The following is a 25,358-nucleotide window of genomic DNA, read 5'->3' on the forward strand; positions in this document are numbered from 1 at the left end:
TAGAATTTACATGAAGGTGCTGAAGATACAAATTTTTATGAACATGTCAACTTTTTTCTGATACTTTTAACATTCCTCATTTATTTTTAAACGTAAGTAAAAATAAAACATGGGAATATGTGCACATTATCAGTCTATATTACTGTAAAAAGGAAACATATCTTTCATAGTTTTCCAGCTAAAAATCTGAACAGCATAGTGAAAATTCTCACAAAGAGAGTAATTATCATAATTGATAGAAAGATAGCTGAGGTTATGTCTGGGCAGTTCCTGGTTACTTTGGTTCATACCCCTGAAAAGCTATGACCACACTGACACTAAAACATTAAAATGCTAATGACTAATTCGTATATACAGCACCATCATGCATAATATATTGCAAAAATACATTTTGTATGGCATCTATATTCTAACAAATTCATTTGAAAACATTTTGGCACCAAGTTTATGGTTACAGTATTACTTAAAAACTGAGAAAACGAGAAAAATAGTACAGGTATAAACATTTTAAGTGTCGGTGAGGAGGGGGGGGAGTTACCCCTGGGGAGCTAGACACATTTAGGATGAGGAATGTAGGATAATCCCTTACCACTATAGTGTTAATAGACACAGTAAGATTACCTTGTTGATCTCAATAACTGTCCATTCTTGAGGAATGTCCAGTGAAGAATATACCATAAATCAAATGACTTGAAGTGCATGAAAATTTTGAAGGATTACTTGAAACAAGAAATTTAACATGTTGGCTAGCACACAGGTGAAGCAGTTACCAGGTGCTTGCAGAGATATAACAGTACGTGGGAGGAACGATGGCTGCCACAACAAATACATGTTGGAATGTATACAATAAACAAGACAAAAAGGAACGAGGATGAAAAAAGAAATGCAAATAATAGTAATGTGGTTTTTCTAGCAGAGATCTCGGGAAAACCTGCCCTCACATTTAATAAATCCTAACTTGGACACTATCAGCAACAGCCATAAAATTCAACTGCTCTAGTGAAATTAAAAGTTCCACAATACTGACACTTCCTCTAACTAATTAGTCAGTATCGCAGCACTTCTGGGAAGACAAAACCACTTCAAATTTTATGTAAGTTAAATCACAAGAACCCACAGCTTGTAGAGGCTGATGAAATACAGTCCTGTGATGCAGAGGTAAGCACACTTGTGACAACAGACGAAAGGTCCCAGGTCTGATTCTTGAATCAGAACAGAAGTGTTTAGGCAATGTTTCCTTTCATCGGATGTCTCTGTTCATCCAGCAGAAACTAGGTACCCAGGAGTTAGGCAACTGTTGTGACTTGCATTACGGGGCAAGGTCAGTAGTTGACTCCGGTGGGGAAACTTGTATAAGCCTAACAGGCTTCCAGTCTCAGACTATAACAAACAACAAGAAGAAGCATATGGTGATGCTGGTGTCATGCTGCCAGAGAACAACCATCAGCGGAGTAGAAGGCAGCTGTGTACTTCAAGGAAATATGTACTGCCAATACTAGAATTTAAATAATGACAAAAACAAAATTGAAGTCCAGTCATTTTTTAGCTGATGTATCACTTTATGATTCATACTTTTATTTTTATGGAAAATATTTTTTGTTAACTTATGAAATTCCAAGTAATCAAAGCAAGTACATACAGTGAATGTCAATTTTTGTATATAAATATTTAAAGACTATTACCTTTTTGTTTGTGCTTCTTGCATCTGTCTATGTGATCTTTTAGTTGAATACGAACTTGTCTCTCTGTAGGCTGGTCCCGAATAAATGGATGTTTCAAGAGCTGGTCCGTATACGTTCTCTGTATGCAGCAAAAATGTTAAGACATATATCAATTGAGTTATACAGTGAAGTTTAACATTCTGCAACCTAAACACCCCCCCCCCCTGCATATACATACACATATCTACATATATATACATACACCTATGTCTCTCCTACTTTGATAGGGTAAGATAGCTTCTATAGAATCTAGTGTGATATCAAACACTTAATCACTGAAGGTGATTAAGATGCTTTTAAAAGCTCAGGTTATAGGTACATATATTGTATAACAGATATACAGTATTTACATATTGTATAGGTACAATACATTGTATAACAGATGTATTACATATTGTATAGGTACAATACATTGTATAACAGATGTATTACATAGTCAATCTTGGGTGCAAGTCCAGTATATTATCAAGTGTTCCAGTATTCATACAGTATTTACAGAATTCAGCATGCCTCAGCCCAGGAGGGTGAAAGTCAGTCAATATGCAATATTGCAATATCCACAATATAATGCTCAAGGAAGTGCATGTTTTCTCTTTCACAAAGTTAACAAACGGTGTATTCGACATTTGGGGTTTGAGAAAGCTGCCAGATACGTCTATATCCCAGGCGTATTCTGGCCACTATAACATCACATTGCCGAGTTCTTGCTCTATTAGTTCCATATATAAATGTCTCCTCACGATATTTATCATAATGTTTAATGATACAACTTTCAGGCCTTTGTGAATTTGTTAGGCCAGTGAGATTTCCATTAGATCTTTAAGTATTCTCTTTGTCACTTCTAACAAAACACTCATATCAATTTCTACTGCTGGTTTTCTACAGGCTGTCTTTGCAAGCATATCAACTTATTTGTGGCAGTACTGTACCAAAAGTGCTACCTTGCCTGGCTAAATGGTTTGCATTCCCATATAAGAATCAATCAAATGGGAAAGCATACTAAAACAAAGATATTAAAAAGTAAAAATGTTGCCATTGGGTTATACAGTACTAGTACTGTACTGCCCAATAATGCAACGTATTTTATAATCAAACGTATGTGGTGTTAATTTCAAGTTAATACAATGAGAATTTCTCAAGATACTGAGCACAAAAAGAGGAATATGCTTCATTATATCTATGAGGCTACACTTGAAATTCAAGACCAAATTTAATTTCATTATTAAATTTAAGTATATCTTGAGATTATCTCGAGATGATTTTGGGGCTTAGTGTCCCCGCGGCCCAGTCCTCGACCAGGACTCCTTTTTGTTACACACCCCCAGGAAGCAGCCCATAGCAGCTGTCAAACTCTCCTATTTACTGCTAGGTAACCAGGACATCAGGGTGAAAAAAACTCTGCCCATTTGTTTCTGCCTCCACCGGGAATCGAACCCGAAACCTCAGCAGCGCTGTCCATCCATGGCTTGCATGGACTTGCCCCACTATTAGCGTTCAATTCAAAACGATGAAGCATGAAGCACTCTCAAGTTATTGAATGGAAACCCATTAGAAGAAAGAAGTTAAAAAGATAAACAAGATGCTGCCATACTGTACCCTACCTGGGATACCCAAGAAAATAATTCAATAGGAAATAAACAAAACAAATACAAAATATCATGGGTGAGGGATTAGGCTAGTGTGTGCAGAATTACAGTACTTTACCTGATGATAATCTTTGACCAGAACACTGTCAATGAAAGAGTGAAACTTCTTACTCCACTTTTTACCATTCTTGAAACGGGGAGGAGGATTACGAGGGATTAGGAACAGTGCACGCATAGGGTGCATATCACACAATGGAGGTTGGGACTCTGCCATTTCTAGGGCTGTAATACCTGTAAAATATGGTAGACCATGAGAAATTGTAATTATATTTATGTAGCATACACTATACTCTGGCTTTGATTCCATTCCTTCATTATTAAAACAATTACATTTTCTATACCTTTCCAAACTAATTATTTTTATAAATCTAGACCAAATAATTACTCCCATTTATATTTTACTGCTTACACAGCATTTGTGGTGTTAGGAGGATAGAGTAAGGAATGAAAACATCTTGGAGAGATGCAAGCGTAAGTCAGTGTTATCTGTGCACAAGAGTTCTTAGAGAATAAGTCTGCTGAATACCGGTAATTGTTGAAATTTATGACGAGATTCCAAGTCTTGGGAACACTTGGAAACTCTACTGTACCAGGTTTTGTACAGTACTGTGCATAAATACAGTACTGTACAAAACCCAAAGGATTAAGCACTGTTTAGACTCAAGCATAAAATAAAATACTGTAATCATTTACAAATAAAGATTAAACATTCTGACTAAAGTCCACCAACATTTAGTACATGACAATACATTACCTTACAATTTATATTTACATTAGGCCTACACACCTGTAGTTTACCTGCAGTCAGTTATGTGAGTTCTCCTCTAGCCCAGCCAGGGCAAGAGTTGTCTGGTAATAACTTGATCGGTAAGGGGTGTTACTTGCAGTGACACTCATCCATTACAACCCACATATCCATTACTGGCTCATATATCCATTACAACCTTGCTGCTACAGCATTCCCACCACGATCTTGTCCAAATGCCTCTTGAAAACCTCTATTTGTTTTCCAGTAATATTTTTTTATAGTGTTTTGTGAGAGGGTGAAGAGTCATGGGCCACTGATGTTCTCCTAGTGTTCCTGTATTTTCTGTACTAGGTCTAGCCTGCATTACCTACTATATTTTTCTCTCCAGTAAGTTTGTAAAGATAGCAAATAACATAATATGACAAATACAAGAAACCACATACAGTACTGTATTACCTAAACTCCATAGGTCACTACGGTTGTCATACGTTGCTTCGGGGTTTTCATCACAGGCAATAACTTCAGGGGCCATCCAATATGGAGTGCCAATAAATGTATTCCGTCTTCCTATAGTCCTGTCCAACTGGGCACTAACACCAAAATCAACTGCAATGAAACGCAAATTTTGTCACACAGACACATTACAGTACTGTATATAATGTATATACATGCTATATATCACCAAGTTAACTAAAAAATATAAATACTGTACTTGAAACCTGAATTTGATTTTTTTTTTATATGAAACGGGTTGCATAAGTTTAAAGTCTAAAAAAATACAGAAAAAACATATATTTAATGGGTTAAAAACAAATGATAAATAAAACTTGTAGAGTATTAACTGGGAAGTATGGAACTATTATGAAGCATTACATGAAGGAAGGAGATAGAGCAATATTTTTTTGTAAGAAGAAGAAAGGAAGAACACGATAAAAATTTTTTTTTTTAAAACATTTTGATTAGTTTTGGAGTTTGGTATTTGTGAGAAAAAGTGTTTTGTTGATGTAACCCCTGAAATGGTGAGAGGAGAAGGTACAACACTTGCTGTTCTGGAGACTGGAAAGTTGAGCAATAGTAAACAATGTTGGAAATGGTGTTTGTGTGTTAATGGCAGATTGGAATTATCAGTTTTATTATCATGCACATCTCTAACTTATTAATATATATATGGCAAGAACACTTAGATAACTGTACTGTGCAAATTCAATAATAATATGGGCCTGTATTATTAAAGAAGACTACTGGGTGTAACACTACTGTATTTTTGTATTTATTAAATGGTAAACAACAATGATTTAGGTTTTACAAGAAACATAATACTGTATTACTAACATAAATGCCAGACATTCTGAGATACAGACTTCCTCAACCTTTAAGAAAGATATATGTTTGCAACATCCATCCATTCATATATATTACAAAAGTACGAGGCACATTTCGATGTGGAGATTCCACATACAGTACATGGAATCTGCACATCGTCATCATTTATCAATACTGGATCACAACTTACCTAATTTAACTTCGGCATTATCTGTAAGAAGGACATTTTGGCCTTTTATGTCCCTATGGATGACTTTACTTGCATGTAGATGAGACAAACCACGCAGAATTTCCCGAGAAATATATGCTATCCATTCTTCTTTTAAACTCTGGCCCTTGGTGGCTGTGAAAACAGTGTCACACATGTTAAGAGCTGTGAAAGAGTTAAGTATAAATAAAGTTTCAGTATAAACTGAAATAAATATACAAAGCAGTATAAAATACTAAATACAAATATTAACTAGATATGTTTTGACTAGAACCGATCAAGAGGGGTATCCTTGGATTGGCATGTTGCAGGATACAGTGATATAATGAGTACTGGGGATGCAGCAGTTACAGGGTCCTGTAATGAATTCAAGGAATGAAATGAATACATGAAATACAGGCATAACATGTTTTGACTCCTGTAACAAATACACACTGCTGTAATGAGTGGGAAATGGTTATGGTGGTGTAATAGTTTTTGTGATGTTGTGGTAGTATGTTTAGTGGTGGTTGGGTGTGGTTGTGTTGTATAGTTGTACGTTCTTGTGTGCTCAAGTGTACTTGTGGGGGGGGGGTCACTTATGCCTCTCAGTGTAGTGGTGTTGGATGTGTTGTTGATATTGTAGTTGTTTTTGTTGGTCTGGTTGTTTGTTGATGATATGGTTGCCGTGTGGTGGTTAGATTGTGGTGTGCTAGCAGGGTGGTCAACTGTTGCAGTGTGGCATCATAATCCATCAGTGTTTACAGGGAATGGTAGTTGTGGTTGTAATTGGTGGGGGTTTGTAATCATGGTTCCTGGTTGTTGTAGTGGTGGTGATTGTGGTTATATACTAGTGTATATAGTTACATGGTTGTGGATGTAGTTTGTGGAGAGGGAGGAAATGTGGAAGGTTGGATAACACAGTATTGGAAATGCAAACTATTTGGTTTTAACTTTTTTCTAGTGTTTTGACTACCACGCTTGTTAATGACACAAGCAATAATTTAGAGGGTCTACTCTCATATCATTTTTGAAGGTTTGGAATTATGTTTGTTTTTTCCAAATATCTGCAAAGATTCCTATGAACAAAGATGTATGGAATATCAGTTGAAGTGTTGTGTGTTGTGATGCTACGCTAATTCATTTTCATATATCAGTCAAGTCCCCCTCCCCAATTCCTGTTGATTTTGAAATCCACAACCAAGCAGCTACATGGCCCACTAACAATAAGGGATCTTTGCACCACCAAAACCTACATAAGACTAGAAAAGTTTGAGGCAGATATATAAAGTGGTTCTTCAGATATCACACATTTAGTGAAAGATGTGAAAATAATTAAGTACAGTATGTCCCTATGGGGAATATCTAATTACATTAGGTCAGTTGTCATCCTGCTCTCATTAAGGTAAAAAACTTCATGCATATAATACAATTAATAATTATAAAGTACAGTATATCACAAATTTATTAACAGTAAAGTTCAGTATGTCACTAATATATTAACAGTAAAGTACAGTATATAAAAAATAAATATATAACAGCATTATTAAATGAATCAGTACTAACTCTGATGACAACGATTTCTTGGGAGTAAATTCTATAGTCATGAAGGGGGGGGGGGGGGGGGGGGTGAAGGTACAGGAGGGGAAGGAGAATGTACTCACTCACCTAGATGTGCTTGTAGGGGTTAAACCTCAGCTTATAAGCCCCAGCTTTCAAACAATTGGCAGTTTAATACAATGTCTCTGGTCTTTTGTTTTTCTTATAATTATTACATTTAAAAATATTTATTTAGCTAGAAGGGGAGGGGCTATTTGGAGTAACAGAAGTATTAGGGAATGTAAAGAGAGGATAAGGTGTGGATAATGGGCAAAGCAGCACAAATTTATAAGGGGTCAGCAGAAAAAGCAAAGGAGGTTGGGGGAGAGAAGGGGGTGAGAGCAAGCTATAATAATAATTATGAAAAATGCCATATAGGTCATGAGACTTGAGACTTAATTGGTGGTGTTGTAGCCAGGCAGTGCTAAGTGGGAAGTTTCTGCCAGTGTTGGGTAAACCTCTAAAGGGTAAATCTTTAGTACAAGTAACAGCCCTAATTGGCATAAAGGTAACACATGCCGTTTGATCTTCAGAAACACCACAAGGTAAGCAATAAACTATTTCTACTATGCAATGAGATGGTAAGTAATTATCTAAAGAAGGGCACCAGGCCAGGAAAACTATGTAACACAGTGGGATGGTAAGTGGTTGGTCTCCAGTAGAGAGGTGTACCATTGCAGCAAATGGTACACCTGGCCACACCAGACATGAGCCAAAAGACAAGCCAGCCAGCTTACATTTAACAAGGTCGGTAACGGAGCCAGCCCCACAGTATTCCATCACAAGCCACAGCTGATCATCTTTCCCTGGAGGGGATTTCTTGATGAAGGCACCATAATATGTCGCGATGTTTCGGTGATGGGAAAACTGAAATTATCAACAACATATAATAAACACTAGAGATTTATGAAACTATTTAAATATAGTTCAATGGTCCACAACTATCGATATCTATCTATCATTGGGGATTATATATTATATACAATATATACACACACACACACACACACGAAAGGGCCGAAAAAGTATGGGGATGAGGTGATGGGGGTCAAAAGGGTATGGTGCAATCAAACACAGGGTAAGGCATTGAGTAAAACTCTGGTACTCTCAGTGGGCAGGCAGACCTCAGTAGACATATCATTATCCATTGATAAGTGGTGAGATTTGGGTCAGAGTATTGGCATGGAAGCAAAGCCATTATTCTGTATACTGTACAGTATTTAAGGTTGAGGGAGGAGTGTTTAAGCCCACACATACATATATGAAGAACAAGTGTATTAATTATCAGGTGCAGTAATATGTTAATTATAAATAATATGAACATTCAAAACCCATTGAATACATCACTCGGTCTCTAAATGGATAAGGTTTTCCCACCTCCCTTACCTTTTTTAGGACGTTAATCTCTAGTTTGATTTCTTCCTCTTCATCCTGAAATGAAAAACAAAAATACATTAGCACTAATTACTAAAATATAAAGTTATTTTTGTGGGGAAGGGTCAAAATGTAATACAGTAGAGGTAAAAGGGGAAAGGGAGGGAGGTTATTTTGACTGTGGGCCATGTACTTTTACCAGTTAGGTAGTGTCATCCACATCCACTATCTAAAGGAGGTTCCAAATTTGCACATGGAATTAACTCTACACAAGACCAGGAGGAATGGCAGAATGTGCAAAATAACCCTGTTGAAAAGCAGACATGCAATCAGTATGCTAAGAGACAATTTCATCGACATTAAGAGGCCCAAGGCTTTTCGGCAATCTCCCTTTAAACATGAGAGGCATAACTTGCCGACCTCTCTCAGTGTTGAAAGACCTTTATAAACATTTCCTAAAGATACCTGATCAACTGGACTGTGATTTATATGTCAGACTGCAACTTGCAGCCTACTTGTGCTTTGCAGTAACACTACCACCTACAACCTCCTTGTTATTGTTACTGTTACCATCACTGTTGTTATTGTAACCTGCACAATTTTTAAAAATTGGTAACAATTGTTGTAATTGTTACCATCTATACCTGGAGTGTACCTGGATAGAGTTCTGGTAGTTGTTCTACTCTTCAAGCCTGGCCCGGGGCTCGGCTTGACTTTCGAGAGTTTGGTCCAATAGTTTGTTGCTTGGAGGAGCCCGCAGGCCCACATATCCAATACAGCCGAGTTGGTCTGGCACTTCTTGAAGAAAACTATCCAGTTCTCTCTTGAAGACATCCACTTTTGTTCTGGCAATATTTCTTATATTGTATTGTATTTGCTGGGAGGATGTTGAATAACCATAGACCTCTGATGTTCATACTGTTCTCTGATTGTGCCTATGGCACAATGAACAGTAAAAAAAAGAAAGAAAAAAGGAGGCCTGGTCGAGGACCAGACCGCAGGGACGCTAAGCCCCAAAATCATCTCAAGATAACATCAAGAAGATGGCACCGCTACTCTTCACTGGCTGTATTCTGCATTTCCTTCCACATTGTTTACTCCAGTATGTTGTTATTTTATTATGCAAATGAGAGACCTCCAGTACCTTCCATATACTAGTACTTTAATACCTCTCTCGTCTCCTTTCTAGGGAGTACATTTTTGAAAGCTTTGAGATGATCCCAAAAATTTAGGTGCTTTATATAGTTTCTGTGTATTCCCTCTCTTTCAGTAATATCTGCTCTGAAGAGGAGAGTTTGCATTGAGCAGTACTCCAGGCAAGACACCATCCGTGATTTTAATAGTATGAGCATTGTGATGGGATCCCTGGATTTGAAGGGTCTCATAATCCAACCTATATATTCAACCTATTTTCAAATTTTGTATAAAATCTCTATTGTTTATTAAAACTGAAAAAAGAAATTCCTGATATTTAAAACTTGTGTATAGTGAATTGAACTGGAAAACTTTATCCTAAAATTCTGAATGTCTTAACAGAAAACGAGGCGAATAAATGGGGAGGTAAATACAACAGCACCATAAGTGCAATTATGTACTATGTATGACAGTGAGGACATGTACTTATTACACTTAGTATTAAACCATACTGTCAATTCGGAGGATGGGTTGGATATATCAACAATTTCTTTGTGCATTTTAAGTTCTATCCCTATTGGGGGGGGGGGGGGGGGGGGTAGAACTTTTAGACCACACCAGAGTGTATGGGGGTAATGTGTAAAACCCTTATTTGGGATCACAAGATGCGTCAGGATCTATAGAGGATTCAATTGACTGAACCTACTATATTCAACCTCCTATTACCATCAGTTGTTACTGATGCCAATATTGTTGTTGTTAATGTTGCCATCAGTTGTTGTTACTGATGCCATCACTTATTTATTTATTAATTTATTTATTTATATACAAGATGGTACATTAGGGGGGTTAAGAGAGTACATAGCAATGATGATTTTACATTCTTGTAAAGCCACTAACACGCATAGCGCTTCGGGCAGCAACAACACTGTTGTTGATACTGATGCCAGCAATGTTGTTGTTACTGGTGCCAGCAATGTTGTTGTTACTGATGCCAACATTGCTGGTGTTTATACAAATATTATCATTATATCAATACTGCATTATGTTTACAATGGAGAGTAGGTGGGTGTTATGAGCGTGGGAGAACCTGGTCTAAAATGTAATCCCTGGCAGGCGGCCAACATCACAATTAGCCGTTAAATGTATACACTCCTTTCTGTGCTTCAGCTCCCACTCTTCATTGAGAAGGCTGGGCTCAAGAGCTGCCTTCGCCAAGGTCTCCAGCCTAATGCATTCCTTACGAAAGTTTTCCTTCTTTGACATGTTTATTACGTGCATTTGATGGATGGATCATGTTCGTTGCGTGATTAAAGATAACTAGGTATTGTCAGCAGGATATGGATTATGAGTGTAAACATGACTCAAGGCTATATTGCCCCGCCTTGTTCAAGCGTTAAATGGACCAAAGGGCAGGGAGAGAGGGGTCAGCCGGTCGTTACTGGTGGGCTTGGCTGGCTGGCTGCCATTTCCGACGTCTCTTGGGACATGCCTTCATCACATTGTTTAACACCACGTGGTTTTGCTGCCAAACTGATTTTGATGACTAATGGCGTTAGGGTAATTATCAACAAGTCAGCGATTGCCTCCCAACGCCCGATGACCATAATAAACCAGTTCTCCAGTACCTTGAGGCGGCCACAAGCGCCATTCTCCTTCCTCCCAACCTCACCCTCCGAACATTATTACTTTACTCTCTCATAAATTCAAACGTCTCCTATTTTCACTGGAGTGACGGTCGCCCAATGTCTGGTCCCAGTCGCTGCCCCGCCCGTGTTCCTGCCTATCTAAATGTCTTAACGCACAATTGTTACGCAGCCTTCCCTACACCTTTGACTCATAGCCAGGAACGAGTTCTAGCTCCTAGGCTACATCTTTTATTTAAAGACATGGTGTAATTGTTGTATCCTCAGTCCCGTGTGTTTTATAATTCCTTTAAGGTGTTTGCCTCCACCATTTCTTCCTGAAGTACACTTACCTTCCTACCCTCACACTGAACATATTCCCCCCCACCCTGATAACTCTCCCAAAGTTTGACATTAGAGATGCCTCAAAATATCTTGTATGGCGTGATCGTGTCTCCTCTATGCCAGACCAAGTATCTGTTAGGATCCTTAAAGAATATAGAGAATTGTGTGAGCCCTTGTCTTGCATATTTAATAAATCATCAGTCTAGTAGAGTAAGGGAGTTATGTGGAGGGTGGTGAACGTGGTGCAGATGGATCACTTGCCTCCAACAATCACTTGACTTGACGTGTACAAGCAAAATAAGATATTAGCAGTTATAACAAGAAGCCTAAGTAATAAGCCAGAGTTGCCTCAGACATTAGCAACCTCCCACTTGAAGGATAAATACTTTTCCAGAGAATGAGGCCACAAAAAATATATGACGAGTACAACAGTATTGTTGTACGCGTAAATATTGCCGGAACAACCGTGGACATCTTCAAGAGAAAACTAGATAGTTTTCTTCAAAGAGTGACGGATCAACCGGGCTGTGGTGGATATAGGGGCCTGCGGGCCGCTCCAAGCAACAGCCTGGTGGACCAAACACTCAACTCCCAGAATGCCATCAAGCAGGTAACCAGGTATCAACCAGGTATTGTACAGAGGTGACTGGGTACCTCTGTAATTACCAGAGGGGTAGAGCACCACTTGTCACAGTTTGGCTCTCACCCCTGCTAGGGAGAGAGGGTGAATAGATCGGGTGTATAGGCCCGTGGGTCTCTGCAAGCAAAAGTTTGATCAATCAAGTTATCACTAAATGAGCCTGACCCAGGGCGTGCTTAAAGATAGACAAAAACTCTAATCCGATTACTGATAAACGGGTAAGGGGGAAACATGGGGAGATAAAGGAGACAGACAGACAGAGACAGACACACACACACAGAGCGAGAGAGAGAGGGGGAGAGAGAGGGGGAGAGAGAGGGGGAGAGAGAGGGGGAGAGAGAGGGAGAGAGAGAGAGAGAGGGAGAGAGAGAGAGAGAGAGGGAGAGAGAGGGAGAGAGAGTAGGGAAGGAGATATACAGGTGGGTTGGGAAGGAGTGAGTCAAGGAGCCGATGGCAACTATTGGGGTGACGTAAGCAGGCGAGGGAAGCCACCCTTGATAACCAACGGTCTGCACAAACACCACCAAATATTACCATCAACACACACACACACACCAATATCACTAACTCCACAACTCCACCACCACAACACACACACAACAGCACCACCACCACAACACACACACCAACACCACCACAACACACACACCAACACCACCACAACACACACACCAACACCACCACAACACACACACCACCACCACCACAACACACACACAACAACTCCACCACCACAACACACACACCAACACCACAACACACACACACACCAACACCACAACACACACACACCAACACCACCACCACAACACACACACACACCAACACCACCACCACAACACACACACACACCAACACCACCACCACCACAACACACACACCAACACCACCACAACACACACACCAACACCACCACAACACACACACCACCACCACCACAACACACACACCAACACCACCACCACAACACACACACCAACACCACCACCACAACACACACACCACCACCACCACCACAACACACACACACCAACACCACCACCACAACACACACACACCAACACAACACACACACACCAACACCACCACCACCACAACACACACACCAACTCCACCACCACAACAAACAAGTTCTTGTTATCCAACCTGTCATTTTTCTTGCAATAAAGTAGTTGTGATGGCTACTTTATTGTGTTTTTTAAAAGGTAAGGTCTTCCAGTACGCCCAAACTCTTTATATTGCTTTATTGTTCTATGTTATGATTTGACTGTATTCACATAGTTGTGTTTGCAGGGTTGAGCTTTGCTCTTTCGGCCCGCCTCTCAACTCTCAATCAACTGTTTACTAACTATTTTTTTCCACACCACACACACACACACACCTCAGGAAGCCGCCCGTGACAGCTGACTAACTACCGGGTACCTATTAACTGCTAGGTAACAGGGGCATTCAGGGTGAAAGAAACATTGCCCATTTCTTTCTGCCTCGTGCGGGAATCGAACCCGCGCCACAGAATTACGAGTCGTGCGTGCTATCCACCAGGCTACCAGGCCCCCGCGTGTTTTGTGTTGTGTTGACTGTGTTTTGTTCATTGTTTCTGTTTTTATTTTTTTTCCGTAGCGCAGGAGCTGGAACTTATCTTCATTAGATTAGAGGTTTGCCGTGTCCTCTGCAAAGGATGATACAGTACTATAGATTGTGTCCTTGTCTATGTCTGACAGAAGGATGAGAAAAAGTACTGGAGCAAGCAGAGTACCCTGGGGGACTGAGCTCTTCACGGTTGATGGTGAGGTGTTGTGAGTGAGCCACAGTGTGCTCATCCTGGCCACCAAGTGCCAGTGGTGCTGCAACTGGGTGTCAACTAACACTGCCCCGGGTAACACACACCTGCAACACCTCATTCAAAGTCAACTATACTGAGTGTGGAGCGGCCGTACTCAGAGACCCCTGTGTCAAGTGTACTCTACACTACTTCAACCACACAGTGCCACACCGCTTTAAGTATGGCAAGTGACCCCGGATAATGACAATTATCTTGTAATGAGCCCAGTCCTCGTGTGCACGCACGCACGCCTCCCTTTAACACTTCAAAATCTCCAGTTGTGCCTACCTGTCCCCACCCCACACCCCTCACCCCCACACCCACCCCCCACACATCTGCTTCCACCACAACACAGGTCCTCGTCGCCCTGAGAGGACCCGAAGAGGAGATTAGTTTTAAGGTGGCCTCGGATTGAATCCATTAATATCGATTTCAATATTTTATCACTATTAAGACCAGATTGAAAGGCTGGTAGGCCACATCTGCATTTCTTAATTTAAATGACGATTTGCAACTATTTATTACATTTAGACATTTGCGATATCAGGACTTGGTACTTGATAGTAATGATTTATTAAAGAGACTAAAGTGTGGTTTACTAAGTTGATGGTTGCATTCTTTAAGAGCTCTTGAAAATACTTCAAGACCCGGGAGGGGTTTGTTCAGCTTTAAGGTGTTTACTTGTTAAAGATCTATTATACTTAGTGGTAGAGAGCTTCAAGAATGTGCCTTCATGAACTTGTGTACACAAGCATAGCTAACTACACACACACACGATCAAGATGGAACTCATTGTCCGCATGTTACTAATAATCACTTCTTTTATGTCTATCTTTCCGTGAACGACTTCCAGTGTATTTATCGTATATTCTCACACGCCAGCCAGGCTGAGGTCAGGGTAGACGGAGTGATAGTTTGATCAGTAAAGTTGTTGGTGGTGGTAATGATGACAGGTCAGCTGATGAAGCACATAATACAGGCATTATATTGTTGGTATTGTGTTATTGCCGTACTTTAATACCTGCCTCGTACAGCTGTTAGCGTGGGCATTAACCCAGCCACCAGGGTATGACCCAGCCCTCTAAATATGATCAGCTAACAACCCGGTTGAATAACCATGGACCTTGCACATTGTAAGGAGAACGGCATTCCCACTATAGGCGAAGTATAACCCGGTATAACCCAGGTACAATCAGGTATTCATTGGAGGTGTTTATCGAGTTCTCTTGAACACCATGCCAGGCCGGCCAGTTATGTCCCGTGTGTGTAGCGGGAGAGAGTTTAAAAGACTTGGGCCCCTTGATGTTGATAAGAGTTCTCGCTCTGCTTACCTATTGCATCTCTGCCTTTCAATGGGGCTATTTTGCACATTCTGCCAGGCCCACCGGTTTCACGTGATATTATTTGTGTGTGTGCAGGTTCGGAACCAGTCCTTCCAATATTTTCAAATGTAAATTATTATGCATCTCTTGCCTACACTCTTAAGAATGCAGATTTAGACATTTTAATAGGTCCCAATAATTTAGATGTTTCATCGAATGGACTCTAGCAGTAAAGAATCTTTGCACGCTCTCCAGGTCAGCAATTTCTTCGGCTTTGATGCAACAATATTCTACCCTAGATAGTACTACTGTCTTGAAGAGTATCATTGGTATGTCATCCCTTGTTTGAAAGATTTGTATTATCCAACCTGTCATTTTTCTGGCAGTCGTGATAGCTACTGTATTGTGTTCTTTAAAGGTAAGGTCTTCCCATATGAGTTCACCCAAAATCCTTTATATCGCTTTTGCATTCTATAGTGTGATTTGACTGCGTTTTATATATAATTTCAGTTTTATATTTTTGTTTTTTTCCTTAGCGCAGGAAGTTATTTTCATTAAACATCATATTACTACATGTGACCCATTGAAAGGCCTGATTTACGTCAGACTGGAGGTTTGCCGTGTCTTCTAGGATTTTCATGAGAGTGAACAATATAGTGTCAGCTACAGGGTGTACCCAGCGGGTTTTCTTCCTATTGGGGAGTGTTGTACATGCTGCTATGACGGTATGTCCACTCACAGGATGAGCGGCGCTGCCCAATAAACTCGCCCCACGGGGCAAAATTAATAAAATATATATATTAAAATATAGTGTCATCTGCATCAGATGAGAGAGTACTATAGTTTGTATGTTGACCAGACCACACACTAGAAGGTGAAGGGACGACGACGTTTCGGTCCGTCCTGGACCATTCTCAAGTCTATAGTTTGTATCCTAGTCTATGTCTGATACCAGGTTGAGGAAAAGTACCTGAGCAAGTACGGTACTCTGAGGCACTGAGCCTTTCACGGTGGATGATACGGATTTTACGTTATATTATTACACTTTGATACACTTACTACACTACACTTTCCGTTCTCTTCCTTACGAAGTGAAAAATTCCTCTGCCTACTTCGCAAGTAGTTTCTTTTGTGCGCATTTTGTGTGTGCAATAACACCATGGTCACATTTGTCAAAATGTGTCAGTTGTCAAAAACTTTTACAAAGTGTATTTTGCGTCTCTGGGTTCACCATTTGGTCCGGGAGACATCTCCCGTCACGCAGGGTGCAGTCGCGCCTCCACAGATCTCCAGTATCAGCTCTTGATACTGGTAATGGCTCAAAAGAGCCACCACTTACGGGCTATTCATGCCCGTGCCACCTCTTGGGTGGCTTAATCTTTATCAATCAATCGTCTCTGGGTTATTCGTGTGTGACAAATGTCACATTGTCGACTTATGTGACAATGGTGTTATTGCGCACACTGTAACAGTCTAAAGGTCATAAACATATGGAATGTATTAGATGAAGATCATGTCCATACTAATGCTGTACATTGGTTGAACAGGTTAAAATCAGTGTATTGAAGCAGCGACGATGGAGAAGGGTATGACACACAGAGATCACACTAACGTGATGCATCAAATGAACAAATCCACAAGGGCCGTGACGGGGATTCGAACCTGCGTCCGGGAGCATCCCAGACACTGTCTTAATCGACTGAGCTACGACAGGGTTAAAAGGGTTGAAACCGAAGGTTTCAGGTTCGTGACGCAGGTTCGAATCCTCGTCACGGCCCTTGTGGATTTGTTCATGAGAAGGGTATGACTGGATAGGAGGGGGGTGGAGCGTGCAAGCACATGTAGGTGAGTACAGTGGGACACAGGTGAGCAGGTGGTGAGGTTGGGCGCCAGGTGTCAAGTGATCAGTGGCAGGCACAGGTGACACATGCTACACCAACTGCCCTCTCCTCTCACACACCCTTACCTCCTCATCTAATATCTCTAGTACTATACTGACCTATACACCAAACATGCGCGCGCACCTACACAAACACTTGAGTGTCAGTTGAGAGGCGGGACCAAAGAGCCAGAGCCCATCCTCCGCAAGCACAACTGAGTGACTAGACACACACACAGCCAGTCAGCAGGCAGGCACAGTGGAGAGCGCTCTGGGGTGTTAGCCCCAAGGACCCAATCACAGCTTGTCCATAACTGCGGGCAACACGGGTTCAGAACAGGGCGCTGCTCCTGCCACTCACAGTTGCTGGACCAATATGACATGACCTTAGATGCCTTCCAAAGTTAAGCAAAACGCTGACGTTATTTACACAAATTTCGCAAAAGCCTTCGACAATTTGATCATGGTGGTCTTGCGTACAAAATACATTCAAAGGGAATTACAGGAAAAACAGGCAGATGGATCTACAATTTCCTAACAAAACCAAGATGTATAATAGTCAACAAGGTAAAATCTAGAGCATCAACCGTGAAGAGCTCAGTCCCCCAGGGTACTGTGCTTGCTCCAGTACTCTCTCTCATCCTCATATTGGGCATAGACAAGGACACAAACTATAGTACTGTATCATCCTTTGCGGATGACACTAGGACCTTTATGAGAGTAGACAACATAGAGGACACCGCAAACTGATGTAAATCACATCTTTCAATGGACCACGTCAAACAAAATGTCTAATGAAGACAAGTTCCAGCTCTTGCTATGGTAAAGATGAAACTATAAAAACGAAAACCACATAATGCAGCCAAACCACAAAATAGAAAGAAAAAGCAATATAAAAGATTTGGGAATAATCACATCAAAAGAACTTACTTTAAAGAAGACAAATTGTCACAATTGACAAGACAAATGACAGACTGCATAAGAAAAACCTTCCAACAAGAGATGCCAGATCATTGATGGTAGTTTTCAAGACACTAGTGGTCTCTAGGGTGGAACATTGTGGCACCCTAACATCCCACTCAAAACTGGAGAATGTGCAGAGATCTTTTATTGTGTATGAAATGAACTCCTTACAAGACACGGAGGTATGGCAGGAAGTGCAAAATAGCTCTGAAGACAAGCGAGGAGGAATATGTACACTGGCAGACATATCAATACGTGCCCAAGACTATTCAACTCTTTCCCCCATAAACATAAGGAAAGATAACTAGCCGACTTCTCGCGGTGTTGATCAACCCCATGAAACGGGCTGTGATACGTCACATACTGCGAGCAGTGGCGTCTAACAGCCTGATTAACCAGACCAGGAGGCCTGGTCACAGACCGGGCCGCAGTGACATTGATTCCCAGAACCAATAAAATTTAAACATGTAAATAAAATAACTCATATGTGACGCCCCCTCACCTGGCGTCAACATGCTGGAGTCTGGTGAGGGGAAGATGGGAGGGGAGGGAAGAAGAGGGGGGGTGAGGGGTGAAGAAAGTGCAGATGTGGGTGGTGGTGGTGGTGAGAGGTGTCGGGTGTGAGGGGGGGGGGGGACTAAGGGTAGTGTCCCTGGTGACAAGAGAGAGAGACAGTAGACACACTTACCTCTGTGACATCCATGACCTTGATGGCTGCCAGCTGACCAGTCTTGGTGTGCCGGCCCTGTCAAGTAAACACACACACATTAGCACCTCTCCACCAACACTCTGTATATACAACCTAACTATAACTGGCTCCACACCAATTACACTCCTCATATTATATATATATATATATATATATATATATATATATATATATATATATATATATATATATATAGACACACTTACCTCTGTGTGTCTATATATATATTATATATATATATATATATATATATATATATATATATATATATATATATATATATATATATATATATATATATATATATATATATATATATATATATATATATATCCGCATCGTATAGCATAGCATTTGACATCTGACTCCTATACTCAAAATAACAAACTTATTATAATAAAGCATACGACTATAATTGCAAGAGCATTATTAAGAACATTAATATGAGTTCTACATCATCGGCAGATGCAGCATGCCTGTCAATAAGCCACCTGCTTGTGATAATAATTTCATAGTAATATAAAATATCCTGCTAGGGATATGTCTGCTTGTCCACCCTCTGAAAAACAAGAATGTGAACCACATGTGCAGTTTGAACAAGTGAACCACATCACCACCACACCACACATCACACCACTCACCACATTAGGCGAGTATTAGGTGAGTACAGTCATTAAGTGTCTTAAGTTGTGTGACAGCATCAGAAACATTTGAGACACATTTGTCACGTATGGTGTTCCCAACCTGCCTTCTGGGGTCAGCTATGTTTCCTGGCCTCAGGTCTCCATCATTTGAGGATACATGCCACCAAGATGCTTTACGGAATAGTTTAGGCAGCTGTGTGTGGCATGAGGTGTTGGTAGGAATGAGTATGTGAGGTGAGGTTGAGCACCAGGGGTCTAGGAGCCTGGTGTGGGGCCGGCACCCCCCCCCCCTCTCCTCCCACCGTCAGGATGCTCCTCATTATCATTCCTCACTCCTCGCCCATATCTCTGCATCCCTCTCTACCCCCTCCTACCCTCACACAACACACACACACATTTAACACTTGTAAAGTGTCCCCACTCTCTCTTCCCCTACGCTCCAGGAAGGACAATGTGGAGGTATTTAAACAGTGACAATAATTACAGGTTGTAGTGAGAGGACTGTGGTAGTACAGTCACCTGCATAGTCTCCAGGTTAACCACTCCATCAGCAGCACAACATTTGCAGCATACACCAAACTTGTCAACGTGCAGACAAATACCTTTACCAACTTGCACAAGAAAGCCTTCCAAATGGTTTGTACGGACCAACTGGAACACGTAGCCCCGGTCATGATACCCATTCTTAAGGTGTACTGTTTTCACATATCCATACATTAAAACATTGATTGTAACCATGATATATATGTGCTTCAGCCTACAGTTTAGACCTATTGTCTTATGTATGACCCTCTGTCCTGCGTGACAGTGAATACCAGCATTATTCTCACTTTAATAAGACTATCAAAATCCTCAGATTAGGCAAAACTGTAATTAATTTTGTCAATAAAGATGTTAATAATAAAATAACTTAATTAACGGCGCGGCAACACCTTCACCTGCCTCCTCCCATGGTATTTATATGTCAATAAACTTGTTTCAATTTCAATACAGAATAATAGAAAAGGTTCAAAGATATGCACAAGTTTCATTCTTGGGTTATAAGACTGAGCTATGAAGCAAGACTGAAGGAACTCGATCCCAATACACTGAGTAAGATGAATAGAATAGACATAACGACACACAAGATTCCAAAGAGAATAGACAAGTAGAAAGAAAAGAATTGTTCAAAGTTAGAAAGAATAAAACGAGGAGAGAGAAATGCAAACTGGAGGTCACTTGGTCACACATGTCACTACACCAATATTGTCTAAATATGACGAAGGCAAAGCAGTGACTCTAGCAGCAATGGCCGGGACGAGGGAAGGTGTCAGAGAGTAGAAGCTTCCCATACACCAAGTGTAATTATGTACACCGTACAGGACACGGAGGGTAAAGTACAACATAGCAGAGGTACTAAAGTACCTCTGAGCGAGGAGAGTACTCATCCAGGTACTGAGCCTCCAGACACCTCAAGCAGACTCCCAAACACCTGAGCCATGAGACACGTCACACACACACACACACACACACACACACACACACACACACACACACACACACACACACACACACACACACACACACACAGAGTAAGGGGAGACATGATAACCACCTACAAAATTCTCAGGGGAATTGACAGGGTGGACAAAGACAAACTCTTCAGCACGGGTGGGACACGAACAAGGGGACACAGGTGGAAACTTAGTACCCAGATGAGCCACAGAGACGTTAGAAAGAATTTTTTCAGTGTCAGAGTAGTTAATAAATGGAATGCACTAGGAAGTGAAGTGGTGGAGGCTGACTCCATTCACAGTTTCAAATGTAGATATGATAGAGCCCAGTAGGATCAGGAATCTGTACACCAGTTGATTGACAGTTGAGAGGCGGGACCAAAGAGCCAAAGCTCAACCCCCGCAAGCACAATTAGGTGAGTACAATTAGGTGAGTACACACACACACACGCACCTGAGCAATGATAAACCGTGAGAATTTCCCCTGGAAACTCCCCAATAAACCAGACAACGAGGGCTAACAGGCTGCCCATATACACAGGCACATCACGAACATCGTCACATCCTACATTAAACCCAGGGAAATCACTTCGACCTGCTTAGTTGAACAACCCTTGGTAAACCCCCAATAAAACCCCATAAACCCCCTTGATAAACCCATAATAAACCACTCGCTCTACCGACCTACAGGAGGCTGTCACATTGTTTTATTTTTTTGTGCAAGAATTGAGGAAAAACTTGTTTTGAGCGGTGGGACGAGGACAGGTCTCCTCGTCGTCGTCGTCCAAGACTCGTTAAGTCCCTCCCGGACACAACCTCTCGTCCAATATAATAAAGCATAATGGGTCGCTACTTAAGCAACATCCGCACCACTTAAAGTGTTGCTAACTACCTTTATTTACTGCGTTACCATCTTTATCAGCACTAACCTCACAACTGAACGACTAGTCCCGTCGCTTAATATCTTGGCTACTACCTTAACAAACCCTACCTGGATCCGTACACGAAACTACAACAGCTGCAAGCGTGAGTGTGTGTGTTTACTAGTTGTGTTTTTACGGGGGTTGAGCTTTGCTCTTTCGGCCCGCCTCTCAACTGTCAATCAACTGTTTACTAACTACTTTTTTTTTCCACACCACACACACACACCCCAGGAAGCAGCCCGTGACAGCTGACTAACTCCCAGGTACCTATTTACTGCTAGGTAACAGGGGCATTCAGGGTGAAAGAAACTTTGCCCATTTGTTTCTGCCTCGTGCGGGAATCGAACCCGCGCCACAGAATTACGAATCCTGCGCGCTATCCACCAGGCTACGAGGCCCCCTAACCTCGTGTGTGTGCGTGCGTGCGTGCGTGCGCGTGCGCGTGTGCGTGTGCGCGCGCGTGCGTGCGTGCGTGCGTGTGTGTGTGTGTGTGTGTGTGTGTGTGTGTGTGTGTGTGTGTGTGTGTGTGTGTGTGTGTGTGTGTGTGTGTGTGTGTGTGTGTGTAGGTAAGTAGGCGCCTTGTGTGTGTGTAGGTAAGTAGGCGCCTTGTGTGTGTGTGTGTGATGGACCAGAGGTCTCCAGGTACAGGTGAAGCATTAAGCAATGTCGCAACCCATCTCTGGTGGCGTACTGATAACGCATTCGCCCCTCGCCTTGATTTGGCCCCAGTTCGAATCCTAGCCATGGAGAATTGACTAGGAAGGGAAGGGAACTATCACGCGAAAGCGCTGAGCCTTTACGACTATATAGCACTTGGAAGGGATCAGGATAAGGATTTGGGATGGGACGGGGGGAATGAATGGTGTCTAACGACTTGGACGGTCGGGAATTGAACGCCGACCTGCATGAAGCGTGACCATAGCTCTACCGTCCAGCCCAAGTGGACGGTAGTTAACTCCATTAACTAGGAGTTCATCCTTAATTATTTACCATTGTTTACCCAGAAATAATTGGGTACCTGGTTATTAACAGATTGATGCGTCGTGTTCCAGGGAAAGCCAGTGGGCAAGGCTTACCATGAGAGACGGGACGGTAAAGATCTCAGCTGGCTAACACGAGACAAAAGTTGTCTGTTCATACACCCACCTGTCTTTGAAGCCCCCTGGCCGGGCTGGGGGTGTAGAAGCCGAGCTGGGGGAACAGAAGCCCGTGGCCGGGCTAGGGGAATAGAAGCCCCTTGGCCGGGCTAGGGGAATAGAAGCCCCTTGGCCGGGCTGGGGGAGTAGAAGCCCCCAGAACCCTCTCCAGGACACAACCTTCACACAACTCACCCAGTGCAGTTCCCGCCACCAAGGTAACATGGCACAGGACAATAATAATAAATATACAGATCGCCTTTTTCATGCCGATTCAACGATTCATTCCATTTCTGGTAATTGTTGACAAAAAAACTAAATTCATTTGAATATAAATGTTAATTTCCAGTCACACTGACTGGAAACTTGAGGCAGATGTGGTGCTTAAGGTATGGAGCTGAGTGGGGAGGGGAGGAGCAGTGGGATTATTTCCTGGAGGTCACCACAGTTTCTACACTCGCAGCAGTCAAACCCTGACACATAAAACCCAACCTGTCACAAAATTATTCCTGGTGATGACCGGTAACACTCATACAGTAATATTGCTGTATTTCCATGACGTATGGTTGGTGAGTGGTGGTACTCGCCATACACTGGTGTAAGGTTGGTGAGTGGTGGTGATGATACCAACACTCAGAGCACCGAAGTCAGAGCACTCGACTTGAGAATGGTCCAGGACGGACCGAAACGTCGTCGTCCCTTCAACTTCTAGTGTGTGGTCTGGTCAACAGAGCACCGCAACTTTTCATGAGATATAATCTACACTTGCTGGCTCCTCTCTCACTCCAGGATGTAATTTTAATGTGCACAATATGGAGCCGACCGAACACTTTACATGTATAGATACACCTCTTCTCTCCGTCCGTCCAAATTATCACTTTTCATTTCATTTCTTGAATTGGAACTCCGAGGTTAATGGTCCAATACAGAGACCTGTCCGCTCGCTCCATTTATGAAGAATTGACTCCCCTTGGACAATAGAGCAGGTCTCAACCCCTCAACCCCAGCCACTGCAGACATACACGCCATACACGTGTATGGTGGTACTCGCCATACACTGGTGTAAGGTTGGTGAGTGGTGGTGATGATACCAACACTCAGAGCACCGAAGTCAGAGCACTCGACTTGAGAATGGTCCAGGACGGACCGAAACGTCGTCGTCCCTTCAACTTCTAGTGTGTGGTCTGGTCAACAGAGCACCGCAACTTTTCATGAGATATAATCTACACTTGCTGGCTCCTCTCTCACTCCAGGATGTAATTTTAATGTGCACAATATGGAGCCGACCGAACACTTTACATGTATAGATACACCTCTTCTCTCCGTCCGTCCAAATTATCACTTTTCATTTCATTTCTTGAATTGGAACTCCGAGGTTAATGGTCCAATACAGAGACCTGTCCGCTCGCTCCATTTATGAAGAATTGACTCCCCTTGGACAATAGAGCAGGTCTCAACCCCTCAACCCCAGCCACTGCAGACACGTCAACAGTTCTCAACTGTCTACAAGACAAGACACGAGAGATAAAACCAGTGGTGAGGGGGATTGATAATAGTGTCGGGGGGCTACTCTAGTCCTACGCCTGGCATACAACTTCCTATGTAATTGCATACCTTATGTATTGCACACACGTGGCACTGCACACACCTGACAGTGCGTGTGCCATACCTGTTGTCTACTTGTTACCTGTGTAGAATATAATTGTCATACTTATTGCTACATGGATTCCATGATGTACGAGCGTTAATCAACGCATCATATCACAATCCCAGTCTGGGTTAATTAGTTATCCTTTGAAGGTGTTCATAAAAGTTCTTGAACACCGTGAGAGGCCGGCCAGTTATGCCCCTTATGTGTAGAGGGAAAGTCTTGGGTCTTTGAGGTTGATAAAGTTCTCTCTCAGCGTACCTATTGCATCTCTGGTGTTCACTTGGCCTAGTTTGCAAATACTGTCATGCCTCCTGGTCTCTAACGTCTTGAAGAGTATCATCACTGGCATGGCATCCCTTGTTTGAAAGGTTCGTGTTATTCAACCTGTCATTTTCCTTGCAGTCGTGACAGCTAATTTATAGTGTCCTTTAAAAGATAAGGTCTTCCGACATGATTACCCCCAGAACCTGTATA

At 41.9% G+C, this 25,358-nt stretch overlaps 1 protein-coding gene across 47 annotated transcripts in view; it reads right to left on the reverse strand.

Annotated features, from left to right (window-relative positions):
• The window catches only part of msn (serine/threonine-protein kinase msn), a 135,359-nt gene that overhangs the window by 44,687 nt on the left and 65,314 nt on the right, over positions 1-25,358 (reverse strand). For 27 of the 47 annotated variants that reach the window (XM_069306602.1, XM_069306607.1, XM_069306594.1 and 24 more), the window contains exons 3-9: positions 19,017-19,073; positions 8,611-8,655; positions 7,962-8,091; positions 5,629-5,811; positions 4,572-4,721; positions 3,426-3,598; positions 1,683-1,800 (exon numbers count right to left, since the gene is read on the reverse strand). In XM_069306602.1, coding sequence (XP_069162703.1) covers positions 1,683-1,800; positions 3,426-3,598; positions 4,572-4,721; positions 5,629-5,811; positions 7,962-8,091; positions 8,611-8,655; positions 19,017-19,073 — 856 coding nt within the window. The remainder of the gene's footprint in view (positions 1-1,682; positions 1,801-3,425; positions 3,599-4,571; positions 4,722-5,628; positions 5,812-7,961; positions 8,092-8,610; positions 8,656-19,016; positions 19,074-25,358) is intronic. The other 20 variants (XM_069306610.1, XM_069306604.1, XM_069306609.1 and 17 more) reach the window with 2 other exon arrangements.

This window comes from Procambarus clarkii, chromosome 58, assembly GCF_040958095.1.
Source record: "Procambarus clarkii isolate CNS0578487 chromosome 58, FALCON_Pclarkii_2.0, whole genome shotgun sequence".
NCBI classification, from domain to species: Eukaryota; Metazoa; Arthropoda; class Malacostraca; order Decapoda; family Cambaridae; genus Procambarus; species Procambarus clarkii.